Here is a 16,417-nt window from a genome sequence, read left to right as displayed (position 1 = left end):
ACTACATATGAGTGATATTTAGTTCTTGGTTGTTATAGTGAGTTGAATGTTGGCCCAAGAGATATGTCTACATCTTAGGCCCTGGAACTTATGAATGTGACTTTGTTTGGAAGAAGGGTCTTTGCAGATGTAATTAAGAATCCTGAGATGATTCAGGTGGGCCCTAAGTCCAATGACAAGTGTTCTTACAAGAGATAAACAGAAGACAGACACGCAGGGAGAAGGGGGAGGGGAGGCCATGTGAAGACAGAAGCATGACTGGAGTTATGGAGCCACAAGCTCCATAGGAGTGACTAAGCCACCAGAGGCTGGAAGAGGCAAGGAGGACTTTTCCCTAGCGCCTTCAGAGGGAATATGGCCCTGCCAACACCTTCATTTCAAATTTGTGGCCTTCAGAGCTGTGAAATAAATTTCTGTTGTTTCAGATCACCATGTTTGTGGTAATTTGTTATGGCAGCACTAGGAAATGAACATACTTGGCTTTTCCCTCTTAGCATGAATCTAGGCCAGTTTCCCCTAGATAGATATCTCTCTTTTACATTCAGGGAATCCAAAGTTATACAGATGAAACAAACTAAGAAGTCAAAATAAATGCCAAACATCATCTATCTCAAAGCCAAACATATTTTTGGATATCAGATATGACTATAAAATTTGTACTGCTGTCTCTATTAGCAAGGATAATGAGGCGTAAACTCTACGGAGAGACTAAACATCGCAGGAGATGGTTTGAAGTTATTTGAAAGAAACACTATCCTTTTTTTTTAACCACTAGGTTACACTTTCCTTTGCTATTGTTACCCTGAATCATTCTATTTTGTGCATCCTATAATTTTAACACAGATAGTGATTCATCCTATATAATTGTTCCTGAGGGCAAATCTATGATCTTTAGTTAGACTTTTCAAAAAACGGTATGCAAATATAAAGACGAGCTTACTTATTTTATTTAATAATAAGTGATGACTTCAAATCTTTTATGTTGGACTTACAGATGCTGTCAGATCTATTCTGTGAAACAAAGCAATATAACCAAAGCTATTCTACAAAAATGACCCTGTGGTATTATACAAATACATGCATAACCTTCATGATTTCATTGATTTTTTCCAAAGGTTTTCACAAAGGTCAGAAGAGGGATTATTTTAAACAAACAAAATTATATAAGTAAACAAGCAAGGAGACTAATGTTCTTTTAAAAAGCTATGTGGATCAAGAAAATGAAATAAAAGGCATCCCTGTCGGGAAGGAAGAAGTAAAATTATTTCTATTTGCAGGTTGCATGAACTTATATTAGAAAATCTTAAGAAACCCACCAAAAAGTGTTGAATAAGCAAGACTGTGTTTATAAAACCCGAGTCAATGCTTTGGAGAAATTTAAAAATCACAAATTGCAGTACTCAATGGTGAAATAAAAACATTGTCAGATAAACCAAAAACTAAGAGAATCACTGCCAGCAGATATGTACCATAAAGAATGATAAACGAAGTTTTTCAAACTGATAGTGATATCAGATAAAAATTTAGATATTCAGGAACAAATGAAAAACACTCATACTGCTAAGTATGAGTAAATGTGGTTAAGTATAAAAATTTTTTGTTAATTTACTAAAAGTATAATTGTTGAAAACAAAAATCCTAACATTATATGATAGTGATTATAACATATATGGATGAAATATAATATGGCAACTATAGTATAAAAGATGGGGGTGACAGTAAATGGAACTATATGAAATCAAGGTTCTTACAATCAACTTGAAGTGGTACAATATTAACTTTAAGTAACCCATGAAAAATTACAATTTCTAGAGAAAATCACTACAATATAAAATGCAAAAAGGCAGAGCTAAAAGGCCACTAGACCCAACCCTGTGTCTAGAAGAGATGAACCATAAATACATAGACAGGTTTAACACAAAAAAAGAGAGGAGACAAACCATGCAAAGAGTAACTACCCAAAGATTTGTGCTGTGCTGTGCTTAGTTGCTCAGTCGTGTCCAACTCTTTGCAACCCCATGGACTGGAACCTGCTAGGCTCCTCTGTCCGTGGGGATTCTCCAGGCAAGAATACTAGAGAGGGTTGCCATGCCCTCCTCCAGGAAAATTTCTCAACCCAGGGATCGAACCCAGGTCTCCCGCATTGCAGGCAGATTCTTTATCGTCTGAGCTACCAGCGAAGCCCAAGAATACTGCAGTGGGTCTTTTCCAGGGGATCTTCCCGACCCAGAAATTGAACTGGGGTCTCCAGCACTGCAGGCAGATTCTGTACCAGCTGAGCTACCAAGGAAGCCCACCCAAAGAGCTAGAGTAGTTAAGTCAATACCAGACAAAACAGACTTCAAGAAAAGGTGTATTACTAGACATAAAGAGGGAATGTTTCATAATGATAAAATTGCTAATTCATCAGGAAAACACAATAATCATAATCATTAAATATGTATGTACTTAACACTAGAGCTCAAAATTCATGAAGTAAAGACTGACACCATTTAAAGGGAAAAACAGACAAAGTCACACATCATATTTGGAGATTTTAACATGTCAGTCTCACTAAGAGCAGTGGGCTTCCCTTGTAGCTCAGTTGGTAAAGAATCTGCCTGCAGTGCAGGACACCCGGGTTCGATTCCTGGGTCAGGAAGATCCCCTGGAGAAGGAAATGGCAATCCACTCCAGTATTCTTGCCTGGAGAATCCCATGGACAGAGGAGCCTGGCAGGCTACAGTCACAAAAGTCAGACATGAGACAAAAGTCAGACATGACTTAGTGACTAAACTACTACTACTACTAACTAAAAGCAACTAGACAAAAAAATCAGTTAGGACATATAAGATCTGAACACTATCGACACACTTTGACCTGACATTTTTGTAACGTTACATTCAAAAGAATGCACATTCTTCTCCAATATATATGAAACATTCATCAAAACAAAACTGACCAAATTCTGGGTGATAAAACAAGTTCTCAGTCCATTTTAGTGAACTGAAATTTTATACAGTGTATATTCTGACCACAATAGAATTAAATTAGAAATAAAAAACAAGAGTATATCTAGAAAAATAAAATATTTGGAAATGAAAAACAACCTATCTTTAAATAATATGTAATCCACCACAGAAATCATGCAGAAAATCATAAAATATTTCGAACAGAATGATGATGAAAATACAACATATCAAAATTTGTGGGATATAGATAAAGCAATGTTTAGAACGAAATTTATAGCCTCCAAAGATTATCTTAGAAAAAACAGGTAAAGTTCCATGCTAAGAAGCTAAAAAATGAAAAAGCAGAGTAGGCTTACTGAAAAATAAGTGGAAGGAAGGAAATAATAAAGATATGAGAAGAAATAATGCAAAAGAAAAAATCAGAAATTAATAAAGTAAAAAACTGATCCTTTGAAAAACTTAAATTGCTAACCCTCTAGGTAGATTAAATAAGAAAAAAAAAAAAGGAGAAAGAAGATATAATTCACCAATGTTAGAAATAAACGCTAGATTTCAGATTTTATAGATATCAAAAGGATAATGATAGAATATTATGAACAGCTTTAGGTAAATAAATTAAATAACATACAAAATGGGCAAACTTCTAAAAAAAGACAACTTATTAAAATTCACACAAGATAAAATAAACTCTGAATGCCTATGTATTTATTTTAAAAATTATCAAAATTCCCCACAAAGAAAACTGTAGACCCAGATAGTTTCATTGGTGAATTTTATCAAAAAATTCAAAATGAAAGAACAGTGTATATATATATATTTACATACACACACATATATACATATACAAATTCTTACTGAAAATAAAGAAGAAAAAACTTCCCAACTCATTTTATGAGGATGTATAGTCTATTATAAAAATCTGAAAAGATATTACAAAAAAGGAAATTACAGATCAATATTCCTCAATATTTAACAAAATGTTAGAAATAAACTTAGCAATATATAAAAAGCCTAATACATAATCATCAAGTTGGGTTTATTTCAGGACAATAAGGGATAATCAATGTAACTACCATATTAAGAAAATAAAGGAGAAAAGCCATATAATCATTCCTCTCTATATATACAGAAAAGTTTTTGACAAAATTCAACAGTCATTGATGACAAAATCTTTTTTTTTTTTTAATTACAAAGAAAAAGGAATTTCCGTAATCTGGTAATGGGCACCTATGAACAGTCTAATCTAATATCCATCTTAATTTAAAGTATTGATTTTCCCCCCTAAAATTAGGAAGAAGCCGAGGATACCCACACTCATCACCTGCATTCAACATTGTACTGGTGGTTAAAGCAAGTGCAGTAAGGCAAGGAAAATAAAGGAATAAATATAAAAAAAGAAGTGAAACTATCTCTGTTTGCAGATGACATTACTACTTACACAGAAAACCTAGTGAATTCACAGATTACCTAGAAGAATAAGCAAATTTAGCAGGACTACAGAATACAGTATCAATAAACACAAATCAATTATATTTTATAATAGCAAATAAATGGAAATGAAATAAAAATTCAATTTTAATCACATTAAGACCATAAAATATGCATAAATTTTTAAAAATTATGTGTAAGACCTCTATATTTAAAACTACAAACCACTGATGACAGAAATAAGACCTATAAAGATGGAGAGTGATAACATGCTCATGAACTAGAAGACTCATATTTCACTAGGATGTCAATTCTCCCCAAATTAATGTATATTTTCGATGTTATTGTAATCACAATCCTACCTCTTTTTCATGGAGAAAGTGACAAACTGATGTTAAAATTTATATGGAAATAAAAGGACCTAAAACAGCTAAAGCAATTTTGAAAAAGAAGAATCCAGTTGGGAGAATCTATAATACATGACACTTCAAGAATTTCTATAAGGCTGCTATAAGGTAATCAAGACAGTGAGTATGGGTATAAAGTGAAAGTGAAAGTCGCTTAGTCGTGTCCGACTCTTTGCGACTCCATGCTCTACAAAGTCCATGGAATTCTCCAGGCCAGAATAATGGAGTGAGTAGCCTTTCCCTTCTCCAGGGTATCTTCCCAACCCAGGGATCAAATCCATGTCTCATTGCGGGTGGACTCTTTAGCGGCTAAACCATAAGGGAAGTTCAAGAATACTGGAGTGGGTAGCCTATCCCTTCTCCAGCAGATCTTCCAAACCCAGGAATTGAACCGGGGTCTTCTGCATTGCAGGCGGATTCTTTACCAACTGAGTTATCAGGGAAGCCCATGGGTATAAAGATAGATGTATAGATCTCCACTTAAAAGATCATCTGATTTTTTATAAAGGTGCCAAAACAAACTAATGGAGGGTTTTTTCAACAAATAGTGCTGGTACAATTGAATATCCATGTGGAAAAAAAGAATCTTGACTTTTATTTCACACCATATTTAGAAATTATGGATTACATATAAATACAAGAGTTAAAACACTAAAGCTTCTAGGAGAAAATATAGGAGAATATCTTAACAGTTTGGTGGGCTTCCCAGGTGGCGCTAGTGGTAAAGAATGCCTGCCTATGCAGGAGACACAAGGGACTCAGGTCTGATTCTTGGGTTGGGAAGATGCCCTGGAGTAGGAAATGGCACCCTACTCCAGTATTCTTGCCTGGAAAATTCCATGGGCAGAGGAGTCTGGAGGGTTACCGCCCATGGGGCCGCAAAGAGTCGGACGCAAGTGAGCAATTGAGCACAAAGGTTTATTGGGATGAGAAAGTAATAACCAAAAAATTTTGATAAATTAAACTTTATTAAAAAGAAGAATTTCCACTACTCAAAAGACCTCATGAAAAAGTGAACAGGCAAGCCAAGACTAGGAAACTATTCACAAAGTATATATATCTGATATAGGATTTGTATTAGAATACAACAAGAACTTCCACAATTCAATAAGACAAGCAACCTTATAAAAATGGGCAAAAGATCTGAACAGACACTTCACCAAAGAAGGTACCTGAATGATGAGAACACAAAAAGCTGCTCAATAGCAGAAGTCATCAGGGAAGTACAAATTAAAAACACAATGAGACACTTTAATGTACATTCCAGAGTCACAAAAATAAAAGTGAAAGATTGTGAAAAAGTGTCTGAAAGTTTTTTTTTTTTTTAATAAAAGAAATACTCACCTTTCTCTGGACTCAGCAATATACTCCTAGGTATTTATCCAAGAAAAATGAAAATACGTATCCTCAAAAAGACTAACACAAGAATGTTCATAGTGGCTTCAAGATTCAAGATAGCCAATAACTGTTAACAGCTAAGGTCCCCAACAGAAGAAAGGACAAACACATTTTGGAGTAGTCATACAATAGATAACTATTCATAAAAAAGAAACAAAACATACTACTGTATGCATAACAACATGGGTGGATCTCAAAAACAGGCTGGAGAAGCTGAGTGTTCATGGTATAATTCCATTTGTATGAAGTTCTAGAACAAACAAAATTAATCTATGGTGGAAAAACATACAGAATTAAGGTTGCCTCTGGATAACTAGGGGCAGAAATTAACTGCAAAAGGGCACAAGGGAACTGTAAACAACTACTGAACTTCAGTTAATATTCATGCTGAGGTACTTGGGAGTGAAGTACACTTATGTTTCTAACGTACTTTGAATGCATCAAAAAAAAATGAGGGACTGATAAAGAGAAGGATGAATATATGCACAGATATCAGAGAAATATAGCAAAATGTTAATTAAGCTGGATATATGGATGTTCTCTGAATAATTGTTGTGTATGTTTGAAATTTTTCATAATATTGCGAAAAACTGCTTGCAATTGCTCTGCTCTCTCCCATTGCCTATACAAACTGGAGCTGAATTTGTATGAAGCAAGCCAATGGAGGTGCTATTCTGAGTCATGATTTTATCTTTAAAGAAAAACACAAAAACTAACACGAAAAAGAAACCAAACTATTCCTTCCCAACAAAGAATGAATTAAAATGAACAGCAACTTTAGCTTCACATTATATGTGTCACAACTCTGGCTCTGATAAGAGAACTTCCAAATTCCATGCATTGTGCCTCAGCTTAGATGTGTTTCCAAGACTAATCATTTAAAGATGGGCATCTGTCTTGACTATAGCGTTTAGCTCAAGAAAATGTATTTGCTGAACTTGGCCTCTCAGGGTGAAATGCAAGGCCCATGCAAAGTCAACATGATAAAGCAAATCAAAAACAATGTCAAGAAAAATTCAGGTATTTCTGTTAAGGAAGGGTAGTCACCTAATGGATTACAGATTCACTGTTTACAGCTTCTAAAAAACACTTTTGGATTTCATTACCTTTATCAAGAGATGCCCCAGCCATGTGATAAAAGCTCAACGCAGTGTCTACATCATTAATATTCTTTAGGAAAGTAAAGAAGTTCTCCACTTCCTGAAATGTCAGCCCCTGAAAGGAGAAAAAACAGTAAGGTAAGGCAGGAACCTGTGCAAAAAGCAGCATAAAATGCAGAAGACTAGGCATATACCCATGCCTATAAATCAGAAATTTATGCTATGTCTGGAACAGAGACTCAACAAATTACTCAAGGAATGTCAAATTTACAAACAACAGGGGAACAAAATTTTGGAATTTTACCCTAAGAAAGGCATGCTAGCTAATTGCTTTCCCCTCATATGTAAAATCTGACATGAAGCTGTTTCCAGTGGTGGCTGGATATCTTTAATCAAAATATTTCTAACTATATCCTCCAATTAGCCACAGTATTTGTTGTGGCACTCCCTAAATGAGCTGTAGCCACTTGATTTGTTATACATCTTAACAAATAAGACCCATTAGAACTTTCATTTTAATAATCTACTCAATAGGCCAGTCAAGCTTTTTTGAGGCTTAAGCTAATTAAAGAATCACCAAAGTCAGTGATATACATGGGAATAGTTTCAGAATTTAGCAGAACCCAAGCAACTGGGAAAGCTGTTCATTATACCAATTTAAAAGCTACTAACGAAGCAACGAAGCAATTGGCCATGTAACTTTAATTTGATGAAATTTCTGTGAATGAGGAAATTCTTTTCAAAAGCTAGTCAAAGATTTGCTGATCTTTAATTCTACCTTTTATGATGGCTCAAGAGAGTAGCTGGATAAAGAGAGATTAGAGGGAGGAAGATCTGTCCTATTTGCCTGCTTCCCATTTCTCACACATCATGCTGGGATGGAAATGAATACAATTTCAAAGAAGTGAGTAACACTGGCAAGACACTGAGGTTAATGCATTTTAATGAAGCATCAGGTCCTTAATGGACTACAGATGTTGACAGGCTTCTACCCAGCACTACTCCTCTTCTGATTTCCATTTCCCCAAACTATAGAGCCTGGGCTTCCCATGTGGCACTATGGTAAACAATCTACTTGCCAGGAGACATAGGCGATATGGACTCTATCCCTCGGTTGGGAAGATCCCCTGGAGTAGGAAAAGGCAACTCGCCCTAATATTCTTGCCTGGAAAATTCCTTGGGCAGAGGAGCCAGGTGGGCTACAGTCCATGGAGTTGCACAGAGTCGGACATGACTAAGCATGCACACAAACTACAGAGTCTAGGAATTTATATCTGTAACTCAGTAAAAAGGAAACCTTAATATAGACTATAGTACTTTCTTGGTACTGTAGTACCAGGAAACTGGCCAATGATATCTTTATTTTATCAATCTAACTAAGAGCTAAAATACTGTATGATTATGTCATATGATCTTTTTAGTTTTTCCCCTTCAGTTCAGTTCAGTTCAGTCGCTCAGTCATGTCTGACTCTGCCACAAGAAGGACAGCAGCACACCAGGCATCCCTGTCCATCACCAACTCCCAGAGCTTGCTCAAACTCAAGTCCAACGAGTTGGTGATGCCATCCAACCATCTCATCACCTGTCGTCCCCTTTTCCTCCTGCCTTCAATATTTCCCAGCATCAGGGTCTTTTCTAAGAAGTCAGTTTTTCATATCAGGTGCTCAAAGTACTGGAGCTTCAGCATCAGTCCTTCCAGTGAACATTCAGGACTGATGTCCTTTAGGATCGACTGGTTGGATCCCCTTGCAGTCCAAGGGACTCTCAAGAGTCTTCTCCAACACCACAGTGCAAAAGCATCAATTCTTTGGCACTTGGCTTTCTTTTATGGTCCAACTCTCACACCCATACATGACTACTGGAAAAACCACAGCTTTGACTAGACGGACGTTTCTTGGCAAAGTGTCTCTGCTGTCTAGCTAGGTTAGTCATAGCTTTTCTTCCAAGGAGCAATCCTTTTAATTTCATGGCTGCAGTCACCTCTTTTGGGGCCCAAGAAAATAAAGTCTCACTGTTGCCATTGCTTCCCATCTATTTGCCATGAACTGATGGGACCCGATGCCATGATCTTAGTTTTTTGAATGCTGAGTTTTAAGCCAGTTTTTTTCACTCTCCTCTTTCACTTTCATCGAGGCTCTTAGTTCCTTTTCGCTTTCTGCCATTAGAGTGATGTCATCTGCATATCTGAGGTTATTGATATTTCTGCTGGCAATCTTGATTCCAGTTTGTGCTTCATCCAGGCTGGCATTTTGCATGATGCCACAGGGTGACAATATACAGCTTTGATGTACTCCTTTCCCAATATGGAACCAATCCATTGTCCCATGTCTGGTTCTAACTGTTGCTTCTTGACCTGTGTACAGATTTCTCAGGAGGTAGGTAAGGCAGTCTGGTATTTCTATTTCTTTAAGAATTTTCCAGTTTGTTGTGATCCACACAGTCAAAGGCTTTAGTGTAGTCAATGAAGCAGATGTAGATGTTTTTCTGGAACTCTCTTGCTTTTTCTATGATCCAACAGATGTTGGCAATTTGATCTCTAGTTCCTCTGCCTTTTCTAAATCCAGCTTGAACATCTTAAGTTCTTGGTTCATATACTGTTGAAGCCTAGCATGGAGAATTTTGAGCATTATTTTGCTAGCATGTGAGATGAGTGCAATTGTGCAGTAGTTTGGACATTCTTTGGCATTGCCTTTCTTTGGGATTGTAATGAAAACTGACCTTTTCCAGTCCTGTGGCCACTTCTGCACTTTCCAAATTTGCTGGCACATTGAGTGCAGCACTTTAAAGCACCATTTTTAGGATTTGAAATAGCTAAGCTGGAATTCCATCACCTCCACTAGCTTTGTTCATAGTGATGCTATTAAGGCCCACTTGACTTTGCACTCCAGGATGTCTGGTTCTATGTGAGTGATCACACCATTGTGGTTATCTGGGTCATGAAGATCTTTTTCGTATAGTTCTTCCATGTATTCTTGCCACCTCTTCTTAATGTCTTCAGCTTCTGTTAGGTCCATACTGTTTCTGTTCTTTATTGTGCCCATCTTTGCAAGAAATATTCCCTTGGTTTTTCCCCTTAGAATCACAGAATTTAAACATTTTAAAATTGTGGAATATGAGGATCAAATAGAAAGGTGTGTAAAACATAAACGTACAAATGAACAAACTCTGTAAAATGAAGTTTTACACCCATAAAAACTCAATTCAGGTCAAGAAGCAGACTACTGTCAGCATCCCAGGAGCTTCTCTCCCATTCCCCAATAATGGCCCTTTACGGTCATGAGCCTCTTCTCTGTGATAAAAATCATTCTGAATTTTAGGAGATTCATTTCTTTGCTTTTCATAAAAAATAGCTCTTCTATCTATTTGCGTATCCTTTAACATATGTTTAAGGAGTTTAAGTATATCTACTTTTGAATTTTATTAATGGAACCATGCAGTATGCATTCTATTGTATATGGTTTCTGTCTCTAAAAAGAAATATATATATATATATTTGGCCGCACCACATGGCATGTAGGATCCTAGTTCCCTGACTAGGCATTGAACCGGCATCCCCTGCACTAGAAGCATGGAGGCAAGCAATGGACTGCCAGGGAAGTCTCCGGCTTCTGTCTTTAAGATTTTTTGATGTTTTTGTGTATGTCTGTAGTTCATTCACTTTTATTGCTGTAAGTATTCCATTGTGTGACTATTCTATTTGGGCTATTTCCAGTTTTTGGAAATTGTGAACAGTGGTCCATCTATATTTAAGAATTCATTCAAACATTTATGGAGCAGCTAGTATGTTCCAAGTTACATAACTTTTGGTGGTGAACTGGAAGGCCTGTATTAAATAATTTCCTCTCAACTTGAGGTCATTCTCATGGTCTTGACTTACAGTACCCAGAGGTAGAGCTCATTCCTTGTAAAAATGCTACAATATGCTAACTAATGCAAGCACTAGGTTATAACATAATATGAGGAGAATTCCACTGGATCAGAAGCACAGATTTTATATCATCTGCTCATGAATGGATACACTAATACCATCTTCTCTTTCCATCAAAAGACAATAATGGAAGAGTATTCAGCCTTTAAAAGAAAAGAAGTTCTGATACATGCTACAAGGACAAACTCTGAACACACTATGTCAAGGGAAATAATACAGTTACCAAAGCACAAATACTGTATGATTCCACTTATATGAATTACCTAGAGTAGTTAAATTCCTAGAGACAGGAAGTAGAATGGTGGTTTCCAGGAGTAGGGAGGGGGATAATGAGGAATTATTGTTTGATAGTATGGAGTTTCAGTTTGGGAAGATGAAAAAGCTCTGCAGATGAATGATGATTTTGGTTGCACAGCAGTATGAATGTACTTAGTACCATTAAACCATTTAAAAATGGCTAAAATGGTAAATTTTGTTCTATATTTTCAATGGTAAATTTAAAAAAAGACATGCTAAAGTTTTTCTCCTTTTTTAAATTTTAGGTTTGGATTTCCACAGGGTAGGGGAGCTTTGGTGTCTGAGTTTATGAAAGGATTTTTAAGGCTAAAAGGTTAACATAAATTCCTAAAACTGACGGCAACCTCTAATGTGTGTTAGTTAATTTACTGTGAAACATTAAAGACAACAGTCCTTACATTAAGAATTATTAGAGAACAGAAAAATCTAAATTGCGTGATTATTCACTTGATGACAGAAAAACAGTGAAATACAAATATTAAGCCATTATTAAATAAAAATATGCAACATTTTGTATTTTACTACATAAATATAATAAAAATTTTTATTGAGCACTTACTAACCACTTAGCACTCTGCTAGGAACAGTGAGGAAAATAAAATTGCTTTGGACATGGGTCTTGGTCTTATAGAGCTTAAAATTTTGATAGGCCTCCTTAAAGAAAAGATAATGCTATTCACAAAATTCTTATTTCTTGGTAACTACCTCAGTAAAAAGTCCAGAGATTTATTAGAATAAAGCTAGAATAAGAGTGCAACATGAAGTTTGTGGATAGAAAGTGCAAAGACAGGTTTTTTGAAAGTTGAGTCGCTCGGACTTAAAAGGCTATGGCTTAAGCACAATCTTTTGTTGGGTGACTTGAACTGCAGACATAGTAGTCAAAAGGAAATACCCTTCTCTTAGGCTTGGCATCAAAGGGATTTTGTAAAATGTATACTATGGGGGAGTAGAAGAGCAGGAGCTATTTTATTCTGTGACCAGATCTTCAACAAACCAACTGAAAGAACTTACATGACTGGGCTCTAAATGACTAAAAATAGGATATAAAATTAATAGTACTTTGACTCTAAATAGAAGTATTTCTTTATGTTGTTTTAAAATGAATTTAACATTAGAGAAGTTGTTAAACAAGCACACAGAATTGTCTTTCAAAACTAAAAGAAATTTGGTAAAATGTTCAGGAAAAACCAGAAAATCTTTATGACCTTGGGTAAGGCAGAGTTCTTAGATATGACACCAAAAACACAATCCATACACAGAAAAAAATTCGATATATTAGATTTTATCAAGGTTAAAAATTTTGTACTTCAAAATACTGAGAAAACAAATAACAGACTGGGGAAAATATTTAAAAATCATATGTGTGAAAAAGAATTTGTATCCAGAATTATATAAAGAACTCTTACAACTCAATAATGAGATAACAATAACCCAATTAAAGAAAAGATTTGAACAGACATCTCCCAAATAAGATATATAAATGGCTAAAGAGTACATGAAACAATGCTTCAGATCATCATTCATTAGAGAAATGCAAACTAAAATCACAATGAGATATCACTATATACCTATTAGGATGACTAATCAAAAAGACAGATAATAACAACTTTTAGTGAGGATATGGAGAAAATGAATTCATGCATTGCTGTGGAATGTAACACGGTACAGTCATTTGGAAAACAGTATGGCAAATTTCTTAAAAAGGAAGTTTCACAAAATTTTACTATATGACCCAGCTATCCACTCCTAGGAATCTCCTTAAGAGACATAAAAACATAGATGTACATCAAGACTTGTATGTAAATGTTTATATCAGCCTCAGTTTGCAAACAATTCAAATGTTCATCAACTGGTGATGGCAGAAACAAGGTATAAATATCTATACAGTGGAATATTATTTACTATTCAGTAATAAAAAGTTATAAACTACTAGTATGTAGTTTATACTGAATAGTAAACAGTATTTCTAAATAGTAAATAGTATTCCACTGTATGGATAGTAAATAGTCTTCCATTGTATAGAAAAGCAGAGACATTACTTTGCCAACAAAGGTCCGCCTAGTCAACGCTGTGGCGTTTCCAATAGTCATGTACAGATGTGAGAGTTGGACCATAAAGAAGGCTAAGTGCCAAAGAATTGATGCTTTTGAACTATGATGTTGGAGAAGACTCTTGAAAGTCCCTTGGACTGCAAGGAGATCAAACAATCAATCCTAAATCCTGAATATTTACTGGATGGACTGATACTGAAGCTGAAGCTCCAATACTTTGGCTACCTGATGCAAAGAGCTGACTCAATGGAAAAGACCCTGATGCTGGGAAAGACTGAAAGAAGGAGAAGGGGATGACGGAGGAACAGATGGTTGGATAGCATCACCAACTCAATGAAGATGAGTTTGAGCAGGCTCGGGGAGATGGTAAAGGACAGGGAAGCCTGGCAAGCTGTAGCTCATAGGGTCACAAAGAGGTGGACATGACTGAGTGACTGAATGACAATTCCTCTCTATGGATAGTAAATAGTATTCTATTGTATGCATGGATAAACCTAAAAATATTATAAGTAAAAGAAGCCAGACACAAGACTGCATTATTACATGAATGCATTTATACGAAATTTCAGAAAAGGCAAGTCTATAGAGACAAAAGGAAGATTTATGGTTGTGTGGGACTAGGGCGGAAATGGGTATTGACTATAAATTAGCATGTGGGCTCTTTTTTGGGGTGGTGGAAATCTTCTAAAACTAGATATTGCAGTAATGACTGCAAATTTACTAAATTTGCTAAATATCATTGATGGGTGTCACTTTACAAAAAAATCATTCATGGGTGAATTGTACCTTAATTTATATATACTTTATGATATATAAATTACACCTCAATAAAATTGTTAAAAAATAAAAGGCAGTTATAGTAGAATGAGATGAGAAGGAAGGAAAATTTGGCTTCCTCTGGAGTCAGCTGTAAAGTCAGAATCTCATATTGAGAGGCCATGGGTGGTATAGACACACTGTAATGATTCTCTTGTGTTGTCTTTTAACTAGTCATAGTGAATCCATCTGCCAGGAATCAACCCAACTGCCTGAGTCCCTCTATGGCCCATTAAAAAAAGGAATAGTCTCCTCCTCCTTTCTTATATGCTATGCTTCTCACCAACCTATTCTCTGCTCAATTTTTCTGCTTAGTTTTAAAAAATATTTACATTATTTCTATACTAGGCAATATATGTTGTACAGTACAAAGTAATTCTTCCTCTACCCTTGTCATCTAGTCTCCCACCCTCCATGTGGTCACTGTCAACAAGTGGGTACCCTTTCAGAGGTATTGTGTTTGTCTTGCTCCAACAAAGCATCTTCCCATTGCAAAGCCCAGAGGTTTCTTCAACTGGTTGGTGCCTGGCAGTAGGGGGAACTTACACCATTTCTATTAGTTACATTTCTTTAAGAATCTAAATGTCCTGAAGCATCACTTTTCTTTATATGTTCATTCCTACTGTTGACAAAAGATCAGTGACACCCAGTGTCAACTGGAAACTCCCCAACTTCTTAGTGTAGTATACAAGTTCTTCTACAATCTGGTTCCATAATTTACCTTTCTAGCTATCTCACTGGAGAAGGCAATGGCAACCCACTCCAGTACTCTTGCCTGGAAAATCCCATGGAAGGAGGAGCTTGGTAGGCTGCAGTCCATGGGGTCGCTAAAAGTCCTACACAACTGATCAACTTCACTTTCACTTTTCACTTTCATGCATTGGAGAAGGAAATGGCAACCCAGTCCAGTGTTCTTGCCTGGAGAATCCGGGGGCGGCGGAGCCTGGTGGGCTGCCTTCTATGGGGTCGCACAGAGTCGGACACAGCTGAAGTGACTTAGCAGCAGCAGCAGCAGTAGCAGCTATCTCACTAAGAGATAGGCTCCAGTCTAGTAACACTGTTTTTCTTGTTTACTCCAAACTCTTCTGCTTATTCAAATCACAGAGAATAAAGAATGACAATAAACAGATTGCTCAGTAGGATGATTATGGACTCTGGAATGAGACAGCCTGGCTTTGAATCCTAGTGCCACCTCTTAAGACACTGGGTGTTCTCAGCAAATAACAAAGGTTTGGAAAAAGTATTTTTCATTTCAAAAATGGTTATCCTACCCACCAAGCAGAATGTGATAATTAGGGAGAAGACAAATAAATGTCTTGTACATAAAAAGTACTCAGTAAACCACTAGACCATTCAGGTATGATCTAAATCAAATCCCTTAAGATTATACAGTGGAAGTGAGAAATAGATTTAAGGAACTAGATCTGATAGACAGAGTGCCTGATGAACTATGGACAGAGGTTCGTGACACTGTACAGGAGACACAGATCAAGACCATCTCCAAGAAAAAGAAATGCAAAAAAGCAAAACGGTTGTCTGAGGAGGCCTCACAAATAGCTGTGAAAAGAAGAGAAGCGAAAAGCAAAGGAGAAAAGCAAAGATATACCCATTTGAACGCAGAGTTCTAAAGAAGAGCAAGGAGAGACAAGAAAGCCTTTCTCAGTGATCAGTGCAAAGAAATAGAGGAAAATAATAGAATGCTAAAGACTAGGGATCTCTTCAAGAAAATCAGAAATACCAAGGGAACACTTCATTCAAAGATGGGCTCAATAAAGAACAGAAATGGTATGGACCTAACAGAAGCAGAAGATATTAAGAAGAGGTGGCAAGAATACACAGAAGAACTGTACAAAAAAGATCTTCACAACCCAGATTATCACGATGGTGTGATCACTCACCTAGAGCCAGACATCCTGGAATGTGAGTCAAGTGGCCTTAGGAAGCATCACTACAAACAAAGCTAGTGGAGGTGACGGAATTCCAGTTGAGCTATTTCAAATCCTGAAAGATGATGCTGTTAAAATGCTGCTCTCAATATGCC

General features: G+C 36.3%; 1 protein-coding gene across 5 annotated transcripts in view; it reads right to left on the bottom strand.

Annotated features, from left to right (window-relative positions):
* Positions 1-16,417, bottom strand: part of MICU1 (mitochondrial calcium uptake 1) — a 221,350-nt gene that overhangs the window by 19,596 nt on the left and 185,337 nt on the right. For all 5 annotated transcript variants that reach the window (XM_043476629.1, XM_043476631.1, XM_043476632.1 and 2 more), the window contains one exon: positions 7,291-7,399. In XM_043476629.1, coding sequence (XP_043332564.1) covers positions 7,291-7,399 — 109 coding nt within the window. The remainder of the gene's footprint in view (positions 1-7,290; positions 7,400-16,417) is intronic.

This window comes from Cervus canadensis, chromosome 8, assembly GCF_019320065.1.
Source record: "Cervus canadensis isolate Bull #8, Minnesota chromosome 8, ASM1932006v1, whole genome shotgun sequence".
Classification (NCBI taxonomy): Eukaryota; Metazoa; Chordata; class Mammalia; order Artiodactyla; family Cervidae; genus Cervus; species Cervus canadensis.
Note: the sequence above shows the minus strand (reverse complement) of the source record. Positions and strands in the feature narration are given on the sequence as shown.